At 36.9% G+C, this 12830-nt stretch overlaps 1 protein-coding gene across 2 annotated transcripts in view; it reads right to left on the reverse strand.

Moving 5' to 3' along the window:
* SAMHD1 (SAM and HD domain containing deoxynucleoside triphosphate triphosphohydrolase 1) overlaps window positions 1-12830 on the reverse strand; it is a 61802-nt gene that overhangs the window by 17194 nt on the left and 31778 nt on the right. For both annotated transcript variants that reach the window (XM_065891787.1, XM_065891786.1), the window contains exons 7-11: window positions 10266-10424; window positions 8847-8947; window positions 8563-8671; window positions 7422-7513; window positions 5921-6036 (exon numbers count right to left, since the gene is read on the reverse strand). In XM_065891787.1, coding sequence (XP_065747859.1) covers window positions 5921-6036; window positions 7422-7513; window positions 8563-8671; window positions 8847-8947; window positions 10266-10424 — 577 coding nt within the window. The remainder of the gene's footprint in view (window positions 1-5920; window positions 6037-7421; window positions 7514-8562; window positions 8672-8846; window positions 8948-10265; window positions 10425-12830) is intronic.

Here is a 12830-nt window from a genome sequence, read left to right on the forward strand (position 1 = left end):
GTCCAGGAAGTGCAGAGAGTCCCATATAGGATAAATCCAAGGAGAAACATGCCAAAACACATATTAATCAAATGATCAAAAATTAAATACAAAGAAAAAATATTAAAAGCAGCAAGGGAAAAGCAACAAATAACATACAAGGAAATCCCCATAAGGTTAACAGCTGATCTTTCAGCAGAAACTCCGCAAGCCAGAAGGGAGGCAGGACATATTTAAAGTGATGAAAGGGAAAAACCTACAACCAAGATTACTGTACCCAGCAAGGTTCTCATTCAGATTCGACGGAGAAATTAAAACCTTTACAGACAAGCAAGAGCTAAGAGAATTCAGTACCACCAAACCAGCTTTACAACAAATGCTAAAGGAACTTCCCTAGGCAGGAAACACAAGAGAAGGAAAACACCTACAATAACAAACACAAGACAATTAAGAAAATGGTCATAGGAACATACATATCAATAGCTACCTTAAATGTAAATGGATTAAATGCTCCAACCAAAAGACACAGACTGGCTGAATGGATACAAAAACATGACCCGTATATATGTTGTCTACAAGAGACCCACTTCAGACCTAGGGACACATACAGACTGAAAGTGAGGGGATGGCAAAAGATATTCCATGCAAATGGAAATCAAAAGAAAGCTGGAGTAGCAATTCTCATATCAGATAAAATAAAGAATGTTACAAGAGAAAAGGAAGGACACTACATAATGATCAAGGGATCAATCCAAGAAGAAGATATAACAATTGTAAATATTTATGCACCCAACACACGAGCACCTCTATACATAAGGCAAATGCTAACAGCCATAAAAGGGGAAATCAACAGCAACACAATAATAGTAGGGGACTTTAACACCCCACTTTAACCAATGGACAGATCATCCAAAATGAAAATAAATAAGGAAACACAAGATTTAAATGATACATTAAAAAAGATGGACTTAATTGATATTTATAGGACATCCCATTCCAAAACAACAGAATACACTTTCCTCTCAAGTGCTCATGGAACATTCTCCAGGATAGATCATATCTTGGGTCACAAATCAAGCCTTGCTAAATTTAAGAAAACTGAAATCGTATCAAGTATCTTTTCTGACTACAATGCCATGAGACTAGATTATCACTTACAGGAAAAAATCTGTAAAAAATACAAACATATGGAGGCTAAACAATATACTGCTAAATAACCAAGAGATCACTGAAGAAATCAAAGAGGTAATCAAAAAATACCTAGAAACAAATGTCAATGAAAACATGATGACCCAAAACCTATGGGATGCAGCAAAAGCAGTTCTAAGAGGAAAGTTTATAGCAATACAATCCTACCTCAAGAAACAAGAAACATCTCAAATAAACAAGCTAATTTTACACCTAAAGCAAATATAGAAAGAAGAACAAAAAACCCCAAAGTTAGCAGAAGGAAAGAAATCATAAAGATCAGATCAGAAATAAATGAAAAAGAAATGAAGGAAATGATAGCAAAGATCAATAAAAGTAAAAGCTAGTTCTTTGAGAGGATAAACAAAATTGATAGCCATTAGCCAGACTTACCAAGAAAAAAAGGAAGAAGACTCAAATCAAGAGAATTAGAAATGAAAAAGGAGAAGTAACAACTGACACTGCAGAAACACAAAGGATCATGAGAGATTATTACAAGCAACTATACGCCAATAAAACGGACAACCCAGAAGAAATGGACAAACTCTTAGAAAAGCACAACCTTCTGAGACTGAACCAGGAAGAAACAGAATATATAAGCACACCAATCACAAACACTGGAATTGAAACTGTGATTAAAAATCTCCCAACAAACAAAAGCCCAGGTCCAGATGGCTTCACAGGCAAATTCTATCAAACATTTAGAGAAGAGCTAACACCTATCCTTCTCAAACTCTTCCAAAATATAGCAGAGGGAGGAACACTCCCAAACGCATTCTATAAGTCCACTGTCACCCTGATACCAAAACCAGACAAAGATGTCACAAAAAAAGAAAACTACAGGCCAATATCACTGATGAACATAGATGCAAAAATTCTCAACAAAATACTAGCAAACAGAATCCAACAGCATGTTAAAAGGATCGTACACCATAATCAAGTGGGGTTTATCCCAGGAATGCAAGGATTCTTCAACATACGCAAATCAATCAATGTGATAAACCATATTAACAAATTGAGGGAGAAAAACCATATGATCATCTCAATAGATGCAGAAAAAGCTTTTGACAAAATTCAACACTTATGATAAAAACCCTCAAGAAAGTAGGCATAAAGCGAACTTACCTCAACATAATAAAGGTCATATATGACAAACCCACAGCCAACATCGTTCTCAATGGTGAAAACATGAAACCATTTCCACTAAGATCAGGACCAAGACAAGGTTGCCCACTCTTACCACTATTATTCAACATAGTATTGGAAGTTTTAGCCACAGCAATCAGAGAAGAAAAAGAAATAAAAGGAATCCAAATTGGAAAAGAAGAACTAAAAGTGTCACTGTTTGCAGATGACATGATACTATACATAGAGAATCCTAAAGATGCTACCAGAAAACTACTAGAGCTAATCAATGAATTTGGTAAAGTAGCAGGATACAAAATTAATGCACAGAATTCTCTTGCATTCCTATACACTAATGATGAAAAATCTGAAAGAGAAATTAAGGAAACACTCCCATTTACCACTGCAACAAAAAGAATAAAATACCTAGGAATAAACCTACCTAAGGAGACAAAAGACCTGTATGCAGAAAACTATAAGACACTGAGGAAAGAAATTAAAGATGATACCAACTGATGGAGAGATATATCATGTTCTTGGATTGGAAGAATCAATACTGTGAAAATGACTATACTACCCAAAGCAGTCTACAGATTCAATGCAATCCCTATCAAGCTACCAATGGCATTTTTCACAGAACTAGAACAAAAAATTTTACAATTCATATGGAAACACAAAAGACCACGAATAGCCAAAGCAATCTTGAGAAAGAAAAACGGAGCTGGAGGAATCAGGCTCCCTGACTTCAGACTATACTACAAAGCTACAGTAATCAAGACAGTATGGTACTGGCACAAAATCAGAAATATAGATCAACGGAACAGGATAGAAAGCCCAGAGATAAACCCACACACATATGGTCACCTTATCTTTGATAAAGGAGGCAAGAACATATAATGGAGAAAAGACAGCCGCTTCAATAAGTGGTGCTGAGAAAACTGGACAGCTACATGTAAAAGAATGAAATTAGAACACTCCCTAACACCATACACAAAAATAAACTCAAAATGGATTAAAGACCTAAATGTAAGGCCAGACACTATAAAACTCTTAGAGGAAAACATAGGCAGAACACTCCATGATATAAATCACAGCAAGATCCTTTCTGACCCACCTCCCAGAGTAATGGTAATAAAAACAAAAATAAACAAACGGGGACCTAGTGAAGCTTAAAAGCTTTTGCATAGCAAAGGAAACTATAAACAAGACGAAAAGACAACCCTCAGAATGGGAGAAGATATTTGCAAACAAATCAATGGACAAAGGATTAATCTCCAAAACATATAAATAGCTCATGCAGCTCAATGTTAAAAAAACAAACAACCCAATCCAAAACTGGGCAGAAGACCTAAATAGACATTTCTCCAAAGAAGATATACAGATTGTCAACAAACACATGAAAGGACACTCAACATCACTAATCATTAGAGACATGTAAATCAAAACTACAATGAGGTATCACCTCACACCAGTCAGAATGGTCATCATCAAAAAATCTACGAACAATAAATGCTGGAGAGGGTGTGGAGAAAAGGGAACCCTCTTGCACTGTTGGTGGGAACGTAAATTGATACAGCCACTATGGAGAACAGCATGCAGGTTCATAAAAAACTAAAAATAGAACTACCATATGACCTAGCAATCCCACTACTGGGCATATACCCTGAGAAAATCATAATTCAAAAAGAGTCATGTTGGCTTCCCTGGTGGCGCAGTGGTTGGGAGTCCGCCTGCCGATGCAAGGGACATGGGTTCGTGCCCTGGTCTGGGAAGACCCCACATGCCGCGGAGCGGCTGGGCCTGTGCGCCATGGCCACTGAGCCTGCGCGTCCGGAGCCTGTGCTCCGCAACGGGAGAGGTCACAACAGTGAGAGGCCCGCATACCGCAAAAAAAAAAAAAAAAAAAAGAGTCATGTACCACAATGTTCACTGCAGTTCTATCTACAATAGCCAGGACATGGAAGCAAACTAAGTGTCCACTGACAGATGAATGGATAAAGAAGATATGGCACATATATACAATGGAATATTACTCAGCCATAAAAGAAACGAAATTGAGTTATTTGTAATGAGGTGGATGGACTGAGTCTGTCATACAGAGTGAAGTAAGTCAGAAAGAGGAAAACAAATACCATATGCTAACACATATATATGGAATCTTAAAAAAAAAAAAAAAAGGTTCTGAAGAACCTAGGGGCAGGACAGGAATAAAGACGCAGACATAGAGAATGGACTTGAGGACACAGGGAGGGGGAAGGGTAAGCTGGGACAAAGTGAGAGAGTGGCATGGACATATATACACTACCAAATGTAAAATAGCTAGCTAGTGGGAAGCAGCCGCATAGCACAGGGAGATCAGCTCGGTGCTTTGTGACCACCTAGAGGGCTGGGATAGGGAGGGTGGGAGGGAGGGAGTTGCAAGAGGGAAGAGATATGGGGACATATGTATATGTATAACTGATTCACTTTGTTATACAGCAGAAACTAACACACCATTGTAAAGCAATTATACTCCAATAAAGATGTTTAAATAAATAAATAAATAAATAAATATCCACAGCTTGCTCACATTGTCTTATAATTTCTTCTTCCATTCCTATCCACACAACAATGGGAGACTAGTATACCTGCTATGCTGCTATTAAAACAAAACACAGAAACAATTTAGATACATTATCCCCTATAAGTAACTTTGTCATCAGTCCAACCCAGATTAATTAACAAGCAAAAAGCAAACTCACTTGTCACATTATAAACTGTAAGTACTTATGTACAGTGTTGTCAGTGTACACAGACATTTGATACAGGGAATCACCATTTCACTTCTAATCTTTGATTTAGTTGTGATTGGAAAATGACTAAAAATTTACAAGTGTAATGGGGACTCTCTATATTATATGTATATAAAATAAAATCTAGCAGAGATGGAGCAGGAAGTTGATCTTGGTTGTGTCTGAGGCCACTCAGTTTCTGTTGTTCTTGCTTGGTTCAGAGCCTCCAGCCTTTCCACTGATTCTGTCATGTTGTTTTTAGTTAAGCAGAGACAGTTTTAGGATTTGCAACTAAGCACTCTGACTGGTACACGCTTTTTGGTTTACCTCTTTTGCTTCACTGATCTTTATTTCTCAGTCTACACTTTCCCACATTAAAGAATCAGCTGCAACCCCTCACCTCTCTTCCTTCACACCCTAAGCCACAGAGTTTGTTTCTGCTGAAATGTTTCTCACATCCTGTGTTTTGCAACAAAAATCATGTTAAAAGGGCAAGTCAGCTTTTTGACACTAGTATGGTATTAGTCCAGCTGTATTATAAGTTAAATAATAATTGAGTACTTATGTGCCAAGTACTATTCCTGGTGCTATATGCCTCATTGAAGCATCACAACAAAACTATATGCTAGGTGTCATTACTCCCATTTTAGATGAGGAAACTAAGGTTCAGAGAGGTTAAATAACTTTATTAAGGTTACCTTGTTAGTACAAAGCAGAGATAAAACTCAAATACAATAGTATACAATCACTTTAGAAGCTAAATACATTGGAATGTTTGGAAAATACCTCATCTGCAATCCAGGGAAAGTTTATACTTTATCTGAGATAGACCACCTATGTTACCTTCTAGTTCTTACCTGTCAGCTTAGTGAAGGCTTCCATGTCATCAATTGCTGTAGAAATGTGATACTTTTTTCCTTCAGTACCTGTTATCTCTATGTAAGGGTCTGCTTCGAGGAAGGCATCTGTAATCCTAAAGATCATTTTATAAACATTTATGTTTATGAGAAAATTTGAATATTTGTTTTATGCCTTGCTTAAAGTTAAGGAAATCTTTCTACTTTAGGGAAATAAAATCTTGAGACACAATGTTCTAAAGACAACTGCTTCTCAGACTTACAGATACAGAGAACAAACTAGTGGTTACCAGTGGGGAAAGGGAAGTGGGGAGGGGTAATATAGGGGTAGAGGATTAAGAGGTATAAACTATTAGGTATAAAATAAGCTACAAGGATATACTGTACAATGAGGAATACAGCTAATATTTTATAATAGCTATAAATGGAATACAACCTTTAAAAGTTGTGAATCACTATATGGTACACCTGCAACTTATAATTTTTAAAAAAGCAAAAAAAAAAAAAAGACAACTGCTTCTCAATAATGCTAAATAAATCCATGGTGATTTGTGAACTACTACATTTACTGTGTTCCAGGCATTATAACAGAGCTTTAAATACATCATCTTATTTAATCTTTCCAACTATAAGATAGATGTAATCAGCCTCAATTTTACAGATGTAGAAATTAAGGAATTTTCATTTAATCAAGTTAGGAAGAAGTGGTACCAGGCTTTGTACATACATCTCTCTGATTCTCCACATTAAAAACAAACAAAACAACAAAATCTCTTACCAAAGTGACAACCATACAAATAGGAGAAAGAATTCTAACCAGTGTGCTCATGAGAAGAGATGAGGAAAAGAGTAGAAAAGAAGGTAAATTTTCTCAACACAAATGTTAAACATGAACATGAAAGGCTTAAAATAAATCAATTTAAAACTATTTTAGAGACATGGAATTAACTTGACTCACACCCAACTTTTGGTAATTCCTCATGGGGTCTTTGAGTCACACAGAGACCTGGCTGTACTTTTCTGCTTTGGTTCTGACTGGATCAGGGAGAAGAGGTGAAATTCCTGTAGGTTTTACTATTTGCTACTAATTTGGATAATTGACAGGGTAAGGAGAGACATTAATCTTAATCCTTAAAATTCATTTTTGTCATTAATTTCAGAATATCAATTATCCACGTTCCACCTCTCACCTCCATGACTAATATCTGGTACCTAAGCGACTACCTGTGCGGAGGTCTAAGCCATCCCAGCATGGCCTCCTTCCTGCCTAGCCTAAACCCCATCTTCTGCTTGAATCTATCCTCTTTACCCACTTTCCTCCTCACCTCTAACGAAGTTCACTTTCTGCTAGTTTTTATTTGTTTAAGCGAACCATTTTAGGTTTGTTCACTTAAAATTCACTTGAATTTACCTAGAAATCTCAACTTGACCCAAGTATGATACTCTATCTAGCAAAGCATCATGGAAAATTTTATAGGGAAATAACAATCAAATTTCTCACATTGTATCAATGATGTTGCCAACTTTGTGTTGATAAGCTCTGCGATGCAAAGAGTTGCGTGTGTGGAACATGTCATACAGGTTTCCAACCTCCTGCAGAAGAATGTGGAACAATGTAGGATCAGATTAGGTTCCCTTGTTAGTAGACAAGTATATAAGTCAAGGAAAAGAGATGGTGGCATAAAAGAAGACTAGGCACAGGGGCTACTTCATTAAAACCCCTGAGCCCACTAAGAAAGAGCAAGGCAGATTCATAAAACTACTAATTTGCAACTTTTGTTCTTAGTAAACCAAAATCTATTGAGTGTTTTTTTTGTTTGTTTTGGGTTTTTTGCGGTACACGGGCCTCTCACTGCTGTGGCGTCTCCCGTTGCGGAGCACAGGCTCCGGACGCGCAGGCTCAGCGGCCACGGCTCACGAGCCCAGCCGCTCCATGGCATGTGGGATCTTCCCGGACCGGGGCACGAACCCGTGTCCCCTGCATCAGCAGGCGGACTCTCAACCACTGCGCCACAAGGGAAGCCCTATTGAGTGTTTTAACTCAGTGACACATTCTGTTTTAGGCATCTTAAATATAGTCTTTAAATTTCCCAATACCTCTAGAAATTAGGTATTATTATTCTTATAGTCTTCATTCTCAAGAGAAAGACCTTCTATAGTACAATACTGTAATGTTCTTTAGTTACATGATTCTAACCTAACATTGGACCTAATGATTTTAGGATTTTAACTACCATGAAACACGTAATACAGTGATTAAGGATAATACTCAAGCCAAACTTCCTGGATTGAAATTCCAATTCTGCCATTAATTGTATGTCTTCTCTGTGCTTCAATTTGCTCATCTGTTAAATGGGATAATAACAGTATCTATTCCATAGGGTGGAGGAGGATTGAGTTAATCCCTCTAAAGCACTTATAACAGTGCCTAGAACAACATTCAATAAATGTCTATCGTAATTTTATTATTATTTAACAATGCAGTAAAAATGAAAAGAGCATTAAGATACTTCCAAATGCTAAGCATGAAGTAAAGAGATTGACAATTTACCAGGTAGTGATTTTTCCAAATTAGTTAAAGGTTATTTCTAGATTTCACACTAGGAACTATACCTTCCTCGTTGTTCTCTGACATAGCTTACCTTTTCTCTAGTACAAATGTGCTTCCTATCATCTACCTCACAGACACGGGCAAACTTAATAAAGCGCTTGTAATCAAAATTATTTTGGATTCCAAGATGATGGCAGTCCCTAGAAAGATTCCAAAGCAGAGAAATTAAATATTTCAACAAAGGAAATGGTACCTTAAATATCAACACTAAATTTCTACAAGAATTTTATTTTGTTTGTTTATTTAAATAAAAATTGTATATATTTAAAGTATATAAGGATTTTAAACAACTTTTCTGAAGTGTTCAGTGCATACCTGGCAAAATAATCCCATTTGTCCACATCAATGCCATTTCTTTTATTGGCCACTATCTCATAAAGGAAGCTTTTTTCTTTAGGACGCCCTTTATATAACCACTGGAAGACAAGAAAACCCACTGAAAGTTTTAGGATAGGAGCCAAATCTATTTGTAAGCAAAGCAAAGCAACTGTATTAATCTGAAAATTATAAACAGATATTTGAACGGGAAGGTTAGGTGAGAAGGTTCTACTCATTCCTTCTTCCATTTAATTCCTAAATTATTAGAAAAGGGAAAAGAAATGCTAAAGTGTGATACCCTGTTAATACTAAACCTTGTGCCTTCGGAAGGATCCTAACTCTATTACACTTCCCATAACCAACAAGCTTTCTTTTTTTTTTTTTAACGCGGGCTTCTCACTGTTGTGGCCTCTCCCGTTGCAGAGCACAGGCTCCGGATGCGCAGGCTCAGCGGCCATGGCTCACAAATCTTCCCGGACCAGGGCACGAACCCGTGTCTCCTGCATCGGCAGGCGGACTCTCAACCACTGCGCCACCAGGGAATCCCCAACAAGCTTTCTTGTTTAAAAATTTTTTAAAAATATAAGAGCTAATTATGAACTAGTAAGAATGTTCCTTATATTCTAATGCTTAAATTCAGGCATGAAAATTGTATTGTCTTTCAAAGTAGCCACACATCTAGTCTAAGTGATATGCACCATTCAAAGAATTTTTGGAACTCTGCATTTTGTTTGTTTGGGTTTTTTTGGCGGCGCAGTTTGGCCCGTGGGATCCTAGTTCCCCAACTAGGGACAGAACCCGGACCCTCAGCAGTGAAAGCATCACAGTCCTAACCAGTGGACTGCCAGGGAATTCCCAGGAGCTCTGTTTTTTGGAAATAGGATATTTGCTATAAAATCCACCTCTTTATCTTATGCCTTACAAGTAGCTTTGTATATTTTAAGGAAAAAAACTTTAAAAACCACAAAGGGAAATTCTTTTTTCTAAGTAAAATAAAAGATCAAAAAGGAAACAAAACATATTTCCCTCTAAACTAATTCAACTTTTTTCTAGGTCTTCACATATCTAAATATTTCAAATATGTTAATTTTAATGAATAAACAAGATATACTTTTACATTTTCCAAACTAAGTTACTTTAGCCTTCTATATAAAATATTGCATACATATTCATTAAAAATATTTATATATGTATTTTAATTTGGGGGATAACTTCTGAAGAACTCAGTTAAGAGCTGGAAGAACTATATAAGTCTTTTATTTTTTGCATTAAACAGTAGAAATGTATCACATATTTTATCATTTAGTCTCTCTAAAATAGCCAAATGTCACCTCTTCAAATAGATCTGAAGGAATCAAGCAGAGAGACTAGATGAAAGGAACCAGTCAGTTCAAATTAAGTTGTACACAAACTTACCTTTGAAGAATCTTTGATGGGTGATTCAGGTGGTCCTGTAATTTGTTCCTTGATAAACCAAATATCTTCTTCAGGGATGAGACCATACTGTTCCATGACATCTCTGAGTCCGTTAGAATTAACTAGGTGCTCAAACATCATAACCGAGCCCTGTTCATGCTGGGAAAAGTTAGCACAGTATGGTCTGTTGTAGACTCTAGTCCATCAGAGACCCCTGGTTATTTAAATTACTCTTGGCTCCAGGTAATTCAGAGATAAGGTTCTAATGCATGTTAATTATCAAGTTTTCAACTACAATCTTACAGATATTTTTAAAAATCTGTCAAATTTGTCTATATTGGGACTCCCCTGGTAGTCCAGTGGTTAAGAATCCTCCTTCCAATGCAGGCTCTATCCATGGTCAGGGATCTAAGATCCCACATGCTGTGGGGCAACTAAGCCCGTGAGCTCTAGAGCCTGTGTGCCACAACTGGAGAGCCCGCGAGCTGCAATGAAGAGCCCATGTGCTGCAATGAAAGATCCCACATGCTGCAACGAAGACCCAATGCAGCCAAATAAATACCAGATGGGACTGGAAAAAAAAAACCTCTATATTTTACCAGTCTATAAACCTTTACAAACTAGGTTCCTCATTATTACATAAATGTTTAATGAGATATAATCATTTATAATACATAAGTATTGTACAATACAACTGAATATTACCAGATCATAAAGATAGAATAGGTTTTTTTTTTTTTCTGAGATGTACCACTTGCAGAATCTTAGTTCCCGGACCAGGGATTGAACCCGGGCCCCAGCAGTGAAAGAGCTAAGTCCTAACTACTGGACCGCCAGGGAATTCCCAATAGAATACCATTTTAATGAATATCACTATAAAATTTAGTTGTATTGTTTCATCAGCTTTGGAATTTGTGAAGATACAAGTTCTATTAGCATTTCCATCTACTGATAAAAAGGGGTAATTCCAGGGCTTCCCTGGTGGTGCAGTGGTTGAGAATCTGCCTGCCAATACAGGAGACACAGGTTCAAGCCCTGGTCTGGGGAGATCCCACATGCCGTGGAGCAACTAGGCCCGTGAGCCACAACTACTGAGCCTGCGCGTCTGGAGCCTGTGCTCCGCAACAAGAGAGGCCATGACAGTGACAGGCCCACGCACCGCAATGAAGAGTAGCCCCCGCTCGCCGCAACTAGAGAAAGCCCTCGCACAGAAACAAAGACCCAACACACCCCAAAATAAATAAAATATAAATTTAATTAAGAAAAAAGGGGGGGGCGTAATTCCAAACTTGCCAGTAAAAACAAAAATGTCTCAGAGCCCTGAAGTCAAGATCTGGACTGGAATCTCAAATTAGACTCATTTTACTCATCTGTCTCTGCTTGCTCATTTATAACTGTTATAAAGATTAAATGGCCCACTGGAGGGAGACATCTGCCCTATCACAGGTCTTAGCAAAAACAAACTCAAGAAACATGAAAACAAAACCCTGAATGGTCCTATATCTATTTTTTGACTGAATCAAGATATATATCAATTACATAGAGGAAAAACAGTAAGTTTATGAAATTTGGCAGCCATTGCCTTAATCAGGTGATTGAAGTTAATATTACCAGTAATGGCTTAAAAAGACCTTATGTGCCTCTGATGGGTTACACTAAGAAGGTCACACGTGGCATTCTGCCAAAAACAGATAGTCTGACAGTATGAGGAAACAGAAAACTGAAACTCAAAGTAAGGGGAAATCCACAAAATAATCTACCATTATACTTCAAAAAATGACAAGGTCATGAGAGATAAAGACGGAAGAATTGTTGCAGATCAAAAGAAACTAAAGAGAAATGGCAACTAAGGGTAATGTATGATGGATCAGGACCAAAAATGGTTTTCTTTCCCCTTTTCTATATGGACAGTTGTTGAAATTTGATAGAAAGTCTGTAAATTAGATAATAGTACTGTATCAATAATAATTTCCTGATTTTAATAAATGTACTGAGGTTATATAAGAGAATGTTCTTGTTTTTAGGAAATACCTACTGAAGCTTTAGGAATAAAGGGGCATGCCTACAACATACTTTCAAATGGTTCAGAAAAAAACTTATACATACAGAAAAATTCAAGTTCCACAAAGATAGCACAGACAATAATAACTAAAATTATAAGCAACTTAGAAGTAAATATAATAAAAGATGTATAAAACCTTTACAGAGAAAATTACAACATTTATAATAGAAGAGCAAAAGGCCAAAGATACCTAATAAAAGAAACAGCCGTCCTACCAGCTATCAAGACTTATTATAAAGAAGTAACAATTATGAAAAGTGTGGAATGCAACAGAATCCAGAAAGATTCATCATTACAGAATGTTAAAAAAATGTTGGGGTTGGTATCACAGAATCAGTGGGGACAGTGGTAGAGCGTTTGACTGCAGATCACTGGGGAAATTCAATAAACAATTATCCATATTAAAAAAGAAATCAAATTTCTACCACACATATGCAGAGAAATAAATTCCCATGAGGTAAGGACTTACATGTTAAAGGCAAAATATTTAAAGAAAAAGACTT

The sequence above is a fragment of the Phocoena phocoena genome, chromosome 15, assembly GCF_963924675.1.
Source record: "Phocoena phocoena chromosome 15, mPhoPho1.1, whole genome shotgun sequence".
In the NCBI taxonomy this organism is placed as follows: Eukaryota; Metazoa; Chordata; class Mammalia; order Artiodactyla; family Phocoenidae; genus Phocoena; species Phocoena phocoena.